This window comes from Dromiciops gliroides, chromosome 3 (assembly GCF_019393635.1).
Source record: "Dromiciops gliroides isolate mDroGli1 chromosome 3, mDroGli1.pri, whole genome shotgun sequence".
NCBI lineage: Eukaryota > Metazoa > Chordata > Mammalia > Microbiotheria > Microbiotheriidae > Dromiciops > Dromiciops gliroides.
Window position 1 is genome coordinate 642,482,200 of NC_057863.1, and position 17,274 is coordinate 642,499,473.

At 46.6% G+C, this 17,274-nt stretch overlaps 1 protein-coding gene across 4 annotated transcripts in view; it reads right to left on the minus strand.

Moving 5' to 3' along the window:
• GRAMD1A (GRAM domain containing 1A) overlaps nt 1–17,274 on the minus strand; it is a 32,601-nt gene that overhangs the window by 7,726 nt on the left and 7,601 nt on the right. For 3 of the 4 annotated variants that reach the window (XM_043993155.1, XM_043993156.1, XM_043993158.1), the window contains 5 exons: nt 1,665–1,890; nt 1,492–1,512; nt 981–1,065; nt 612–715; nt 380–475 (listed from right to left, as the gene is read on the minus strand). In XM_043993155.1, the coding sequence (XP_043849090.1) occupies nt 380–475; nt 612–715; nt 981–1,065; nt 1,492–1,512; nt 1,665–1,890 (532 nt within the window). Of the gene's footprint in view, nt 1–379; nt 476–611; nt 716–980; nt 1,066–1,491; nt 1,513–1,664; nt 1,891–2,038; nt 2,083–17,274 lie in introns of those variants that run through there. The other variant, XM_043993157.1, reaches the window with a different exon arrangement.

Below are 17,274 nucleotides of genomic sequence, written 5' to 3' on the forward strand. Positions count from 1 at the left end.
TGGCCACCACGCTGCGTCGTCCATCCCTGGGCTTTTGCAATGTCCATCCCCCTTCTCCCCTCCATCTCTAAGAGTCCTTCACTTCTTCCTTCCAGACTCAGCTGGAGCATCACATTTTATGTGAAGCCTTTCTAGATCAAACCTGGCTACTGCTGTCCTCTCAGTTTACCGTCCCCCTCCTCCATGTCTAACTGTTATATAGTTATACATGTATGCCTAAGTATATAGCTGCCTGAGGACAGGCAGTGTTTTGGCTTCTTCTGCGTATTTCCTGGTGCCTAGCACCGTGCGTGGCATACCATGTAAACGAGTACTGACTCCACGGAGCCTCCCATTTCCTACTGCCTATCCCCTCCAGGGCTCCCCGTCTGCTGCCTACTTTCTCGCTCTCCGTGCAGATCTGGATAGCATTGGGGATCAATTTGGCCGTTTTCTCCTTCTTCAGACACGTCACTTCCTTCAGCTGGATTGAGATCTGGGAGAGCCAAGGGCAAAGATGTGGGAGGGAGTCTTCTAGCCTGCATGTCTCCCTATCAACATCTCCCTCCAGCCCAGCCTCCCCTGCCCCTGCCTCAGCCTTGAAGAGCTGGGCCCAGGCCCCGGGGTCTCACCGTGGTTTCCCAGCGGAAGATGTTGCTGTAGAAACAGATCCAATTTTCAGAGAGGTAGAGTCGGCCTTGGAGCAGGATGTCCCTCTGCAGGGCACAGGAGTAATCTGAGAAGAGAATGGACAAGGGGATGGGAGATGGGCAACTTAGTAACCTGAACCCAGGAACCAGGAAGGGAGAGGAAAGGCCAGGAGTGAGGAGGGCAGCGGCCTGGCAGGGAGACGGGCACAGGACGAGGAGGGGAGTTTGGCAGAGAAGAAAACCAGAGCTGGACAGCAACGGAAACCAGGCAGACAGTAGGCGTCCGGGAGCAGGAAAGACAGAGAGGCTTGGTGGCCAGGGGCTCCAGAGACTCCCCCATCCTGCTCTTACCCACGATGAGCCGCTCGGCCTCGGGGAGTTTGCTGAAGAGTTTTCTGAAGTCCTCATTTCGCTGTTTATAGGTGGGACTCAACATCTGTCAGAGAAAAAAGAGACCTGGGGAGTTTGACCAAGGTCACCTCTTACTTTGCCTTCCCCAAGTCCTCCTGAGTCCTGATCAAATAATCAATAAGTCTTTATTAAGCACCCACTATATATGCCAAGCACCATGCTAGATGCTGAGAATACAAGAATGAGTCAATCTCCCCACCACCTGCTCCCCATTTAGCCCCCCACTCCAGCCTTCAATTTCAGTCCAGCCCCACTTCCCTTTTTGTTTCTCATTCTACCCCCATCCCTCCCTCCTTCCCTCTTTCCTTTTTCTATCAGATCCTTCCCCTCACTGTTCTCTAACTAGAGAATCATCTGGGCTTTCCAGGTCACAGGTTCACCCACTACAGAGGAGGATGGAGTCCGGTGGGATGTTTTCATCCTCATCACCCACATTTCCAGAGATACTTACACTGTACCAGCTCTGCATTTTCTGTAGGAGAAGAGAGGAAAGTCAGTGCAGGTATCCCTCAGTTCTTCTCCCTTTCCTAAATCTTCCCATGTCCTCGCTGTGTTTACCACCCCCTCCCCTCCTGCTCTCTCTCTCTCCATCACCCAATGTGCACACCCCAGCTCTGCTCAGACCTTGCTGTTTCTGATGAAGTTTCTGCTACTGAGCGACTGGGTTCCGGGGGTGCTTGCCCCTCCACCTTTCTCTGAGGAGCTGTCCGACCCCTTCTCAGACCCCTTCTCAACCATGGTCCCAGCGTCCTGCTCTGCGGGCGGGGACCGGTTTGGGGGCAGCAGCAGCAGCCGCTTCCGAAGGGAAGGGGAGCTGCTGGGGGTGCTCCGGGCGGAATGGGGGGCCGTGCTGGGGAAAACAATGGGAAAACTGGATGTGAGAACTCTTTCCCCTCCCAGGCCCCAGTTAAGGTACCCAGATCTTGAACCTGAGACCCAGAGTGTGAAACTGGAGAAATGCTTTCTACTACACTGTTCAGTTTTATGACAACAGTAACCTGGATGTATATAGGACTTTGCAAAGCATCTTCCTTCAGGACAATGTTGTGAAGAGATCCAGCAGCACCATGCCCTTTTACAGATGAAAATGTTGAGGCTCAGAGAAGAGTGACTTGCCCAGGGTCACGCAGCTAATCAGTAGCTCAGTTGGTCCATGAGCCCAGGTCTTCTGATTCCTGGGGCTTCTCTTCACTATGACACATTGCCCATGTGTGCCCTCTGCTCAGTATCCCTTATCTACCCCCCTCTCTCAGTCCCTTTTCCCTCTTCCAGGAAGAGATCATCCCTCCCCATCCTCAACACCCACCCAGTAACAACTCCTTTATCTATATGCTCTTCATTTGGCTCCCATCAGTATTTATCACGGTCATCTATCTGGTGCCTGGTTCATGTCCCCAAGCCTTTTACTGTCTCCTCCACCAAACTACCAGATCAGGGAGTCCAAAGGACATGGGCAATCATCTAAATTGGGAATCAGGATACGGTCCCAGTCTGGTTCACTGTGTGATTTCAGACAAATTGTTCCACTACTCTTATGGCTACACCCAGACGTGCTGCTGCCATGACCTCTAAGTGATCCACTTGTACCATGATGAGCTCTGAAATCACCTTTTATGAGTCTCTCTTTCCCTCTGCTTTATGAATCCTAACCCCACTCTTTGTCCTCACCATGACCTACAATCACCTCACCCCTCCGTTCTTTCTCAATCTATCATCTTCTCCTTCCTTCCCTATCCCAATCTCTTGGTGAATCAGCTCAACCCTATGCTCTGTCCTGTCGACAAGTTCCTTTGCCCCCTTCTCCTACAGCCAACTATCCCTTGTCAAGCCCCAATTATCTACCTCCTTAACTCTGCCTTGCATGCTATAGAACAGAACTGAAGAAAACCACCAAACCATGTGGCCTGGTCCCAGTGAAAATTTGTTACCTAATCTCAACTGCCCCCTTACAGAGGAGGGCAATCCTATTCCACCTCTTTAACTGACTGCCCATCCCACTCACCACAGCAGTTTTTCCAAGCCCTCTCATCCCTCCTCAAGTCTTCCATGGCACCCCAACCCGAGCTGAAGACTCCCTCATACATCACAGAAAAAAATGGTGTCCTTCACAGGGGTCTCCCTCTTCTCACATCACTCAGCCATCTTCCTCAACTATCTCTCCCCTCACCCCTGTCCCACATGAAGAGTGGCTCTTCTCGCCAAAGCAAACCACTCAACATGCACAAGTGATTCCATTCCATCCTGTCATCTCTGGCAGATATCACTCCAGTCATTAATCTTCAGTCTCTCCCTGTCTTCTGGCTGCTTCACTGTTGTGGACAAGCATGCCCATGTCTCCCCATCTTCAAAAAATTCTTCACATAAAGCCACGTATCCTTGTTAGCTATTAGGCCATATCTCTCCTTCCTTTCATAGCTAAATCCTGGAGAAAGCTAACTACAATAAAATATACCATTTGCAGCCTGCCAGAAAGGTGAACTTAATATGCAGAGAGACATATATTTGGTGGCATGGCCAATGAGGGAATCTGCATTGCTAGACCATGCACAGTTATGATAAGGGTTTGGGTTTTTGTCTTCTTATTGTTGTTCAATGGGAAGGGAGAGGAGTAGGAGGGCCAGATAACAAATTCATGTAAAAATAAATACATTTATTTTTTAAAATAAAAGGTACTGGGCAGCTAGGTGGTGCAGTGGATAAAGCACTGGCCCTAGATTCAAGAGGTCCTGAGTTCAAATCCGACCTCAGACACTTGACACTTACTAGCTGTGTGACCTTGGGCAAGTCATTGCACCCCCCCCACACACACACAAAAAGGTACCAGGGAAAAAAGAGAGAGGGGAAAAAAACCATCTACAATGAGTACTTCCTCTTCCTCCTCTCTCACTAGTTTCTAAACCTTCTACAGTCTGGATGCTGACCCCATCATTCAATTAAAAATAGTCAAATATTCTGTCCAAAGTTACCAAAGACCTCAATCCTTATCTTTCTTGACTTCTCTGCAGGCTTCAATGGTGCTGTTTTGTCCTGGAGACTTTTTCCTCTCTAGGTTTTCATGACACAGCTCTCTCCTGGGGCTCTTCCTATGTATGTGACGACTCCTCCTCAGTCTCCTTTGCTGGATCTTCTTCCAAGTCACACTCACAAATGGGTATCCCCCAGGCTTGCCCCTTGGCCTTCTTTTTTTTTTTTAATAGGACAATGAGGGTTAAGTGACTAGCCCAGGGTCACACCGCTAGTGTCAAGTGTCTGAGGCCTCATTTGAACTCAGGTCCTCCTGAATCCACGGCCGGTGCTTTATCCACTGTGCCACCTAGCTGCCCCTCAACTTCCTTATTATTGTTGATGGTACCACCACCCTGGCAAACTTGGTGACTCAAATACTCACTTGTCTTTACCTCATATATCCAATCTCTTGCCAAGTCTTGTCATTTCTACCTTTGCATCTCTTGTATATTCTCCCTTCTCTCCTCCAACACTACCATGACCCCAGTGGAGGCCCTCATGCCTGAGTTACCGAAATGGCCAATGGTTGCTCTTCCTCACACTAGAATCTTCAGCCTCCAATCAGCTCTCTAAAGCTCAGATTGGGCCAGGTCACCTCCCCATTGGATAAATTCCTCTGGCTCCTATCACCTCCCAGGTCAGATATAAAATGCAATGGCAGGGCAGCTAGGTGGCGCAGTGGATAAAGCACTGGAGTACCTGAGTTCAAATCTGGCCTCAGATACTTGACATGTACTAGCTGTGTGACCCTGGGCAAGTCCCTTAACCCCCATTGCCCTGCAAAAAAAAAAAAAAAAAGAAGAAGATATATAAAATGCAATGGCTTTTTCTCAGTCCTCCTCTTTCCTGAGATCTCTGCAGCACTGGATGTTCTGGGCTACCCTTTTCTTCTAGATACTGACACCGCCATCTCCTGCTTTTCCTACCTGCCTCCTTTACAATCTCTTTGGTGTGATTTTCACCCATGAATCCCCTGGGTGACAATTTAAAAGCTGAGAGACATAGTTTCTGGGTAATTCAATCATTTTATTAATAAGGCCAGTAAATTATTAATAAAAGGGTGGTCACTAGCCATCTCTCTCTGACCAAAGACAATCATGGCGGAGGCTCATAGCTTATATAGACTTGAAACTGTAAATGGTTCATCAAGCAGCAATCAAATCTAATTGCTTAAGGTAACTGGAGGCGGGCTATATTAAAATGTAGTGTTATGCCAGACCACTCCCAGCCTCAGGCTATCAATTCAAAGAATGCATAGACTTGGGGGCAGCTAGACACCTCAGTAGATAGAGCACCGGCCCTGGAGTCAGGAGGACCTGAGTTCAAATCTGGCCTCAGACACTTAATACTTAACTAGCTGTGTGACCCTGGGCAAGTCACTTAACCCCAATTGCCTCACTAAAAAAACAAAAAAAACAAAACAAGAATGCATAGACTCTCCAATGGGTGGGCTGAGTGACCCCTAGATGGAGAAGCCTTGCTATCTAGACAAAAGGATCTGTCTTCATCCAAGCTTGAGTAGAACAATGAGCTTTCCTGCCATGGTTGGGTGGGGATCTGACCAAGATGAAGAGTGTTAATGCAATCTTATTATCAATGAGAAACTGGACTTTTTACTTTTATTTTTTTGGGGGTTGGACAATGAGGGTTAAGTGACTTGCCCAAGGTCACACAGCTAGTGTCACGTGTCTGAGCCTGGATTTGAACTCAGGTCCTCCTGACTCCAGGGCCGGTGCTTTATCCACCATGCCACCTAGCTGTCCCCAAAACTGGGCTTTCTAAAAGTCAGGACTTAAGAAAGGAGGGAGATCTGAATCTCCCCAAGATATGAGTTATTAATAATTTCTCACACCTGTCTTCTCTACATTCTCTCCTTATGATCCTTTATCAGCTCCGAGGAGGTAAGACTTCATGAGTTCTGAGGTCCATCAATGCTACTGCACCAGTCCTGAATTGCAGGCCTGCATCACCAACTGACTGCTGGAGATTTCCATCTATATGCCCCATGGTCATCTCAAACTCAGTATGTCCAAAACAGAATTCATCACCTAATCCCCTAGAAACAACCCCTTCACCTCAAAATACTATGGTCAACCTCTGCAGTTTCGGTCTTCCCATGTCCTTCCATAACTTTACTATGGGAAATCCATCCAATGTGGTAGACCCTTCTTTGCTTTCCCCTGATGTTATGAAGATACCAGTGCAGCAAACAGTCTATGCGCAGGTTGCTCCCTTGCTCCTGCCACATAATCAGCTCATTTTCTTTTCCAATGATGCTATGTTTTTATTACCTTCTTGGCGGTTTTTTGGTTGGTTTTTTTTTTTGCTTGCTTGCTAGAACCTTGATTTTTATGTCTGGCAAACTGCTCATTCCACCAACCGTGCCCCTCTCTAACAGCCCTCTGTATTTTTAATTCTCTGGAGACTATATGTAGGGCTCCATAACTTACAGCCATACAACTAAAGCAAAAGAATATTGGTCCTAAAATAACAGTCCTCCGCTTAAAGGAGACTTGAGATTTCTCAGAAGCAATTCACTCCCTTCTCCTCATGTTTAGTTCTGGGCTCAACTCATGGTCCATATGTGTGCTGATGGAGAAATTCTCCAGGTTGGCCATGTAACTGAATGTCATAAGTATATACAATGGGCATTCTTCATCCACTTGGTTTTTCCTACGCGGATGATTAGGCCAAACTTATTGAAGTAGGTAGGCAAGGAGGCTCATTTAATCACATGACATCGTCTGCAAATGAAAGCATCTGGAAAAGCTCCCTCTTTATGGAGCATCTCTGTTTGCTTTGCATTCTGCCTAGATCTCCATTGCAATGGTGAACCTTATTAATACCCAAAATTATCAGACCTCGTCCCAAAGAGATGACTAAAAGAAAATCAACAACCACTGAGCTCTACTCCTGTTGTTTCATCTATATAAAATTAGACAACATTAGAAGGAAACTGTTGGGCTTTTTACAAGGGATATTGTGTAACAGACTACATCTTTACCCTCACACAAGTGACTGAAAGGCACAGAAGATACAAGACCTCACTGTCTTTGCTATTCTTGATCACGAAAAAGCATTCGATTTAACAGATCAAGAGTCTACTCCTTCATGACTTCCCCCAACACAGCCTCCACAACCACATCAAAAAGATTCACAGAGGGGCAGCTGGGTGGCGCAGTGGATAGAGCACCGGCCCTGGATTCAGGAGGATCTGAGTTCAAATCTGACCTCAGACACTTGACACTTACTAGCTGTGTGACCCTGGGCAAGTCACTTAACGCCAATTACCTCACCAAAAAGAAAAGATTCACGGTTACTTGAAAACTAGAATAACTGAGATGACCTTATTCAAGGACCCTCTGACGATGAGTACTGGATGAGATTTAAAACAGGGAGACTAGCAGATCACAACACCTACACCAAACTTCCCTTTTTCTGTACATAGCACCACTGTCTTTCTGGGGACTCACGTTCACACGAGCTGAGAATCATCCCAGACTGTTCACTCTCCCTCAACTCCCATATCCAAGGAGTCTCTACCTCCTGTCAATGGGACCTATCATTCATCTCCTCTCCACTTACACGACCACCCCCCCCCCCATTCAGGTTCTCATTGAACCCTGATTAGACGACTTTAGTCACTCCTTAATTGGTCCCCCTGCCTCTAACCAAGTCACTTCCTTGCTCAAGGATTTTCAGTGACTCCCTGTTGTTTCTGGGGGAAAAAATACAGACTCCTCTGTTTGTCACTTCACAGTATAACCAAACTAACCTGAAATTTATTTCACAGTTCAGCCAAACTGACCCACGATCTGTTCCCTGAACATGAGCTTCCATTTCCCATCCCCGTGTCTTTGCATAAGCGATCCTCCACATCTGGAATGGTCTTTTTCTTTGACCTCTGCTTCGTGAACACCTAGCTCCCTGTAAGACTCAGCTCAAGGGCCACATCCTAAAAGAGGTCTTTTCTGTTCCCCTCTGTTCTTAGGGAACCCTCTACGCCATCACGCAGCTAGGTGGCGCAGTGGATAGAGCACCGGCCCTGGATTCAAGAGGACCTGAGTTCAAATCCGGCCTCAGACACTTGATACTTACTAGCTGTGTGACCCTGGGCAAGTCACTTAACCCTCATTGCCCTGCAAAAAAAAAAAAGTGAATTGAGTGTAAATCAAAAATAGTAAAAGGTACCAGAACTTAAATGAAAATAATATCTCTATGTATTTCTGTCTCTCCCTCTCCTCCTATCTCTATGTCTCTGTCTCTCCTTTCTCCATATGTGTCTCTGTTTCTCTCTCTCCATCTCCCTCTTCTAGGCAAAGAAGTAGGAGATGGTGGGTGTGTGAACTAGTGTATGCTGTCAGATATGGTCACTGTGTCCACTGGTTTGGCTTCACTGTTATCTCTTGTTGTACAGGGAAGATCCATGGGAATCCACTGGGGACTGACTAATGAAAACATCAATAGAGCGTTTGTTTTAGTCAGAAGAACAGCATAAAAATAATAAATTAGATAAATAAAAGAAGAGCAGCATAAGGCAAAGAGACTGGATCAGATGACCCATGAGGGCCTTCACCTGTACCAATCTCAGGGTCTCAGCAAGTCTCCTCATTTGTAAAATGAGGCTGGAGCAGATGGGCTCTGAGGTTCCTCCCAGCTCATGGGCTCACCCTGCAGTCCTCCTCTTCCTGTTATTCTACATATTTTAAGCTCCATGGTGGGGGGGGGAAATGAACTTGAACTCTCCACTGCAATTCTTAGAAAAGTGGCACAAAAAAAAAGTCAGAGACAGAGAGGGAGAGGGAGAGAGAGAGAGAGAGAAAGAAGGAGGGAGAGAGGGATGGAAGGAGTGAGGGAGAGAAAGGGAGGGGAAGAGAGAAAGATAAGAGAGGGATAGAGGGAGGAAGAGAGAGAGAGAGGTAGGTGTAGGCAGATGAATAGATAGATGGATGGATGCATTGACAGATGAATGGATGGACAGATAGATGGATAGATGTGGGTGGATGGATACATAGATGGAGGGATAAACAACTAGATGTTAAGACAGATGTGGGTGAATGAACAGATGGATATGGGTGGATAGAAAGATGGGAGGCGGCTAGGTGGCACAGTGGATAAAGCACCGGCCTTGGATTCAGGAGTACCTGAGTTCAATCTGGCCTCAGACACTTAACACTTACTAGCTGTGTGACCCTGGGCAAGTCACTTAACCCAATTGCCTCACCAAAAAAAAAAGATGGATGGATAGATTGATAGACAGATGAATGGATAGAGAGATGTGGATGGATGGATGGATAGAAAGATAGATGGATAGATAGATGTGGGTAAATGGACAGATGGAGAGAGAGAGAGGAGAGAGGGAGAGAGGGAGAGAAGGAGGGAGGGGAGGGAGGGAGGGAGAGAGAGAGAGAGAGAGAGAGAGAGAGAGAGAGAGAATGTCATGTATGGAATTGTGAGACACACATCCATCACTAGTGGTAGTGTATGTCACATTTTGGGGGGGGGGGTTGTGGGGCAATGAGGGTTAAGTGACTTGCCCAGGGTCACACAGCTAGTAAGTGTCAAGTGTCTGAGGTCGGATTTTAACTCAGGTCCTCCTGAATCCAGGGCTGGTGCTTTACCCACTGTGCCACCTAGCTGCCCCTGTCAAATTCTTGAATGAATGAACTGCAGCTTCCTGCCTGCCGGTATCTTGGCCTGTCTTATCTGGGCAGTAGTTAGTAAGGACCCTGAAAATTCATGCAGGATAAGCACAGTGCTTATCAAAGGATGTGTCAGTCTAATACCCTTTTGACTCCACTCACCATCCCTAGGACTTCCCTGGCCAAAAGACTTCACTAAGTGGTGGTGGTGGTTGTTCAGTCATGTCCAACTCTATGTGACCCTGTAGACAGTCCTTGGGGTTTTCTTGGCAGAGATACCAGAGTGGTTTGCCATTTCCTTCTCCAATGTGTCTCCATTTTACAGATGAGGAACTGATGTAAATAGAGCTTAACTGGCTTGCCAGGTCAGACAGCTAGTGTCTGAAGCCGAATTTGAACTCAGATCTTCCTGACTCCAGACCCACTGCCCACTTATGAGCTGTCTCTCCATATGAGAATAGAAGTTCCTTAAAAACAGGGACTGGCTTGTTCTTGCTATTTGTATTTCTAGGGTTTAGTATTCTACCTGGCAAATAGTAAGTACTTAATAAATGCCTTCCAATCATTTATTGTCAATTTAACAAGCCCTTTTGGGGGGTGAGGCAATGAGGATTATTAAATGACTTGCCCAAGGTCACACAGCTGGTAAGTGTCAAGTGTCTAAGACCACATTTGAACTCAGGCCCTCTCGAATCCAAAGCTGGTGCTTTATCCACTGCAGCACCACCTAGCTGCCCCTAACAAGCCTTTTTTTAACCACCAGCATTGTACTAGGTGCTGGGAATGGAAGATCGAAAGAATCACAACTGTCCCTGTCCTTCAGAAGCATCTATTCCATCAGGAGAAATACTGCACACAGAGAGTAATTTCTAGAGGTCAGGAAGGCCAGCCCCCACTACTAGAACAATCAGAAAAGCCCTCTTGAGCAAGATAGTGGTAGAGCTGAGCCTGGAAGGTGGGGAGGAGCCAAGAGGTTAAGCATTCCAGCGATGGGGGCCAGGCAGCAGAAGATCCCAGCCAGATAATCTGATTACCCCCTGAGGCAGTATTGGGATAGATGGGGGAAAGTGGGGCAGGGGCAGAGATCTGAAGTACAGGAATTTCAGAAAAAAACAAACTGACCTTCAGATCATAGATATCGTAGGCTTAAAAGAGACCTTAAGAGATCATTTGCAGGCAGCTAGGTGGTGCAGTGGATAGAGCGCCGGCCCTGAAGTCAGGAGTACCTGAATTCAAATCCGACCTCAGACACTTAACACTTACTAGCTGTGTGACCCTGGGCAAGTCACTTAACCCCAATTGCCTCACTAAAAAAAAAAAAAGATATCATTTGCTCCAACTATCCCTTTACAGAGGAAGAAACTGAGGCACAGAAAAGGCAAGAGACTTCTCTAAGGCTGTACCCACAATCAGCAGTGAGTCTGTTTGTCAGGGGAACTTTCATTTCAGACCACTCAATGGTGTAAACGCCACACGGGAGCCTCCCCCCCCCCCTTTCTGTTCAGGATAATCTAATGATTTTCCGATGTAAAGATCCTACCTTACACACGTAACAAACCAAGGCCCTACCCTACCTCTTCAGTCTCCCGATGTCCCCCCATAGAGCTCATTCACCCTAGCTCTGCTCACTCCATTCTCTATGGAAGTTTCTTTTGACCATTTCTGCCTGTTAAAATACTGCCCTGTTCATGTGTCACTTCTGATGTGTTCTGATGTGTTCATGTGTTCACATCTGATCACTCTCTTCCACCCCCATCCAAGGAATGACTTTTTTTTTCCTTCTTAGAATCTCTTTTCTGTTAGACACACTGAGTGCTGCAGTGGATAGAGCAGAGGACCTGGAGTCAGGAAGACCCATCTTAGTGAGTTCAAATCTGGCCTCAGACACTTCCTAGCTTCGTGGCCCTGAGCAAGTCCCTTAACCCTGTTGGCCTCAGTTTCCACATCTATAAAATGAGCTGGAGAAGGGAAATGGCAAAGCCCTCCGATCTCTTTAACAAGAAAAACCCAAACAGTATTGGGAAGAATCAGCCACAACTGAAATGTCTGAACAAACATTTATTTGCTGTGTTTAGGATGCCTTCCATTTGACTTCCCTTTCATCCAACTGCCCCACAGGCTGCAGGATGGTAGAGCTCAAGGTAGAAGGGATCTCAAGAGCCAGCCCGTCATTTTTTTTTTTTTTGGTGGGGCAATGGGGGTTAAATGACTTGCCCAGGGTCACACATCTAGTAAGTGTCAAGTGTCTGAGGCCGGATTTGAACTCACTAAGATGGGTCTTCTCCTGAATCCAGGGCCGGTGCTCTATTCACTGTGCCACCTAGCTGCCCCTACCGGCCCTCATTTTACCAACCACCCCCCCAAAGCCAACTTGCTGCAAAACCAAGCCTCCTAGTAAGTAATCTAACCCCCAGATCTGCTCCTTTGAACCTCATTGTTTGTGGTCCCTGCAGTCAACCCCCCAAAGCCATCACCAGGCCCATCAGGCCTGTCCACCTGCCACCCATTTCAAGTACTCCCCTTGTATTCTTGCTTAGGACAGGCCCACACTCATTCTGACCTGGAATATGGCAAAAAAACCTCTTAATGGATCCTCCTGCCTGTGGAGTTCTTCTGCCTCCTGAACCTTGCACAAACTAAACTAATACACAGATCTGGTTGTGTTTGCAGCCCCCCACCCCCACCCCCCACAGCCTATTAAGTAAAGATCCAATTTCTTCTGCTGGCTTAAGGGCATTCATAGTCTTGTCTTCAACTCTTCTTTCCACTTTCAGTACACGACTAATGAGCACTTAGTGGGTACTTACTTGGGGATACAGTAAGCCTTGACACTCCATTCATGAATGAAAAAGGAACCTAGTAGCACTTATTTGTTTGGAGAAGGACAGAAAGCCTTTCCAGTCAGTTCAGGAATGAATGAATTAACAAGCACTTAGTAGCACTTATTTGTTTGGGGTGGGGGTGGGGGAGGGGAAGAAGGACAAGACAGAAAGCCTCAGTCAGTTCACAGAATGAACAAATAAGCACTTAGTAGGCACTTACTTACTCTTAGTGCTTCTTCAGCCCAACTAGACAATCCTCTGAGTTCCCAGATGGTCCTTGTCCCTTCCTCCCTTTGTGTGCACCATAGACAATGGCAGGACTGTTCTTTAAGACTCTTCACTTACTTATTAATTCCTTCCTCCTTTAAAATCCAATACAAATGGCACCTCCTAAGATGTCTCCCTGAGCACTGGACCTGGACTCAGAAAGATATGAGTTCGGGGCAGCTAGATGGCGCAGTGGTTAAAGCACTGGCCCTGGAGTCAGGAGTACCTGAGTTCAAATCCGGCCTCAGACACTTAACACTTACTAGCTGTGTGACCCTGGGCAAGTCACTTAACCCCCATTGCCCCGCAAAAAAAAAAAAAAGAAAGATATGAGTTCAAATCCAGCCTCAGACACTAGCTGTATGACCCTAGCCAAGTCACTTAACCTCTATTTGCCTCCTCCTCTACAAAATGGTGACATACTGGAGAAGAAAAGAGCAAACCACCTGTGTCTTTACCCCCTAAAAAACCATAGACAAAGTCTACGGGGTCACAGAGTCAGACACAACCCAACAACAAGAGGACTCCTTCCTTTCTATAACCATTTTTACTGCTCAGACCTTCCGTTGTTTCGTCTTTCTAATGCATTTATGGTGGTATCATTTGGGCCTCTTGGGAGATGAGGGGGCCCAGATATGTGATGTCATCAATACAAGGAACACTCCTTCTACCCACGCAGAACATCCTTGCTCTGCCATGGAGAGGCCGAGGGGGGACTCGAACCCATGGCTTCCTGGCTCCCAGGCCAGCTCTCGCTCCACTATGCCATGAAGCCCTGTCCTAGCCCTCACAGATGGCACATGTGATGTGCTAGGGTGGAGAAGTGCTTGTCTCCATTGGTCCTTACAATGATTCAGGGAAACTGAGGCTCTGACATGGCCCCAGAGTCAGAGGCAGGACTGGAAACCAGATCCAGACTCCTGCTCACAGGCCTTACCCACTATAGCTTGCTTTCTCCCCCCTACTACTAGAGGAAGTTCCACCATGACAATGATGATAAATAATAATAATAATAGCAACAAACATTTATAGGCATCATGTTAACTACAACTAATGATCCTAATAATAGCTAACATGTAGTACCCACTATGTGCTAGACATTCTGGTAAGTACTTTACTACTACTATTAAGATAATAATAGCTAACATTTATATAGTACCTACTATGTGCCAGGCACTATGCTAAGTACTTTAGTATTATTACCACTACTACTGATGATGATGATAATAGCTAACAAATAATACCTACTGTGTGCCAGGCATTGTGCTAAGTACTTTACTATTATTACTACTACTACTACTACTAATGATAATGATAATAATAGCTAACATATAGCCCCTACTGTGTGCCAAGCATTGTGCTAAGTATTTTACTATTATTTCTACTACTACAAATGATAATAATATGGGGCAGCTAGATGGCGCAGTGGTTAAAGCACCGGTCCTGGATTCAGGAGTACCTGAGTTCAAATCCGGCCTCAGACACTTGACACTTACTAGCTGTGTGACCCTGGGCAAGTCACTTAACCCCCATTGCCTGCAAAAAAGACAAACAAACAAATGATAATAATAATAGCTAACATTTAGCCCCTACTGTGTGCCAGGCACTGTGCTAAGTGTTTTCCAAATATTACCTCACTTGATCCTCACAACAACCCTGAGAGACAGGTGCTATTATTATTCCCATTTTACAGTTGAGGAAACTAAAGCAAATAGAGGTTAAGTGACATGTCCAGGGTCACACAGCTAGAAAGTGTCTGAGGCTGGATATGAACTCAGGTCTTTCTGACTCCATGCCCAGAACTCTCTCCACTGTGCCAGCCCCCAGCAACCCCTATGAGAACAAAGTTCATGTCTTATCTCAATTTTATACACCAACCCTCCCTGTCCCCTCCAGCCTTGACAAATATGGAGAGTCTGACCACACTGATCCCCTGCTCAACACTGCCTCGTGCCTTCCTAGTGCCTCCACCCAGGATGACAAACTCTTCAGGCTTCACTCCCCTTTCCATGATCTCCACTCCAGCTGGGACTCTCTGTCCCCCACCCTTCAGCTCACCCTTCGAAGCCTCAGTTTCTTCCCAGGTTCAGCAGCTCTACATGTCACTGGTCACTAGGTCCCAGCGCTCTGTCCCTTCTGACCTGATCATATGACCTCAGATCTGTGTGACTTTCCAAGGAAGGCTGGTAGCGCAGCAACTCCTGGAGGGCAGGCCCCTTCACACCTCTGCTCCTCAGACCAGTGCTTTGTTCTAAGGATCGCTAGGAGGGCCACAGGCTATCAGGAGAGTGTCTCTCCTGGGGTTAGCCTGGTTAAGAGCAGTCTTGGTCAAGAGAGGTCCTGGAAGCTTTCTTCAAGTACTTGAAAAATCATAGATTTAGCGCTAGAAGGGATGTCAGGCCATCAACTCCAGTCCTTTCATTTTACAGAAGAGGAAACTGAGTCCTGGAGAGGTTAAGCAACCTGACAACAGTCACACAGGTAATAAGGAAGACCTGTCCTATGGAAAAGGAATTGGCTTCTTCTGCCTTGGCCTTGGGATATAGAGCAAAGGGTGGAATGTGCAGAGAAAGGCTGATTTAATCAGAATACAACTTCACATACAGTTGTTGTTTGGTCTTTTCAAAAAGGTCTGATTCTTCATGACCCTATTTGGAGTTTTCTTGACAAAGATCCTGGAGTGCTTTGCCATTTCCTTCTCCAGCTCATTTTACAGATGAAGAAACTGAGGCCAACAGGGATAAGTGACTTGTCCAGAGTCACACAGCTAGTAAATGTCTGAGGCTGTATTTGAACTCAGGAAAGGTAAGCCTTCCTGACTTGGAGTTCTATCTACAGCACCACCTAGCTGCCCAACATAATGCTTGTTGGCTTGGAGATATGAACCAATTCAGACCCCTGAACTCATGGTCTAGTAGCGGAGAGAGAAAACATTCTATAGGACAGAAGGCATCTAGATCTGGCTACAAATCCTTCAACCAGAACCTAGGGCTAAGCCTCAGTTTCCTGATTTGTAACTTTGTTAACATGTCTCCCCTTTCCTCCTCTGGATCCCACCCCAGAGAATAAATAACTGAACTTGGAGAGACCTTTCTGAATGTAAGATACCAGCCTAAGAGAAGTCCCTCTCACATTAACCTAAAACATTCTTTCGTCTGCTTTCCATCTTTCCAGCCCTGAGTCAGTCAATCCGTCAATCAATTCAACCCAGTGGGCATTTCTTAAGCGCTTGCAGACATGCACAATAGATGTATGGATGGATTTGTGTGTGTGTGTGTGTGTGTGTGTATGTGTGTGTGTGTGTGTGTGTGTGTGTGTGTGTGTATGGAGGAAGGGAATCAGAGAGGAGAAGAGAGAGGGAGAGGGGAGGGAGGGAGAGAGGAAAGAAGAGACAGGAGAAGAGTAGAGAGAAAGTGGAGAGAAAGAAGAGGGAAAGGGGGAGAGGAGGGAGAGAGAGAGAAGGGGGAAGAGGTGAAGGACAGAATGGGGGGAGGGAGGGAAGGAGAAAGAGAGAGAAGAGAAAAAAGAGAGAAAGGGAGGAGTTACAAAATAATTTGGGGAGGAGTGGATTATTAATAATTGGCAGCAGGGGGCAGCTAGATGGTGCAGTGGATAGAGCACCGGACCTGGATTCAGGAGGACCTGAATTCAAATCCGACTTCAGACACTTGACACTTACTAGCTGTGTGACCCTGGGCAAGTCACTTAACCCTCATTGCCCCACCAAAAAATAAATAATTTTTTTTTTTTAGTGAGGCAATTGGGGTTAAGTGACTTGCCCAGGGTCACAAAGCTAGTAAGTGTTAAGTGTCTGAGGCAGTATTTGAACTCAGGTCCTCCTGACTCCAGGGCCGGTGCTCTATCCACTGTACCACCTAGCTGCCCCAAAAGAAATAAATTAAAAAAAATTTTTTTTTAAAATAATAATTGGGGACATCAGAAAAGGTATCGCATATAGGGTACTGCTTGAACCTTCCAAAGGAGCTTTGGGCACTAGAGGTGATGGGCAAGGACAAAGAGGTAGGAGGTGAAGGGTTATGTACAAGGAACAACAACTTGGTCTGTTTGGTTCAAACACAGAATGTGTGGAGGAGGCCTGTGAAGTGGGGAGGGAAGAGAGCAGTATGAAATTAATCCAGAAAGATGGACTGCAGCCAGGTCATGAAAGGTAGTAAACGTCCAAAAGAATTTATATTTTATCTACAGGGCCATAGGGAGCCACTGAGATTCTGGAGTAGGGTTGTGCCATGGCCAGGTTTGTACTTTAAGGAATAAGCATAATTATCAAGAAAGGTCTTAATAAATAAACAAGGAAAATGAGAAGTAGGGAGAACACTTATCCTCGAGTAGTGGATCTGATACGAAAGGACTCCGTGACCCTGAGCAAGTCACTTTACCTTCCTAAGCCTCGGTTTCCTTCTCTATAAAACAGGATTAAAACTACCTGGTTAGGGCAGCTAGATGGCACAGTGGATAGAGCACCGGCCCTGGATTCAG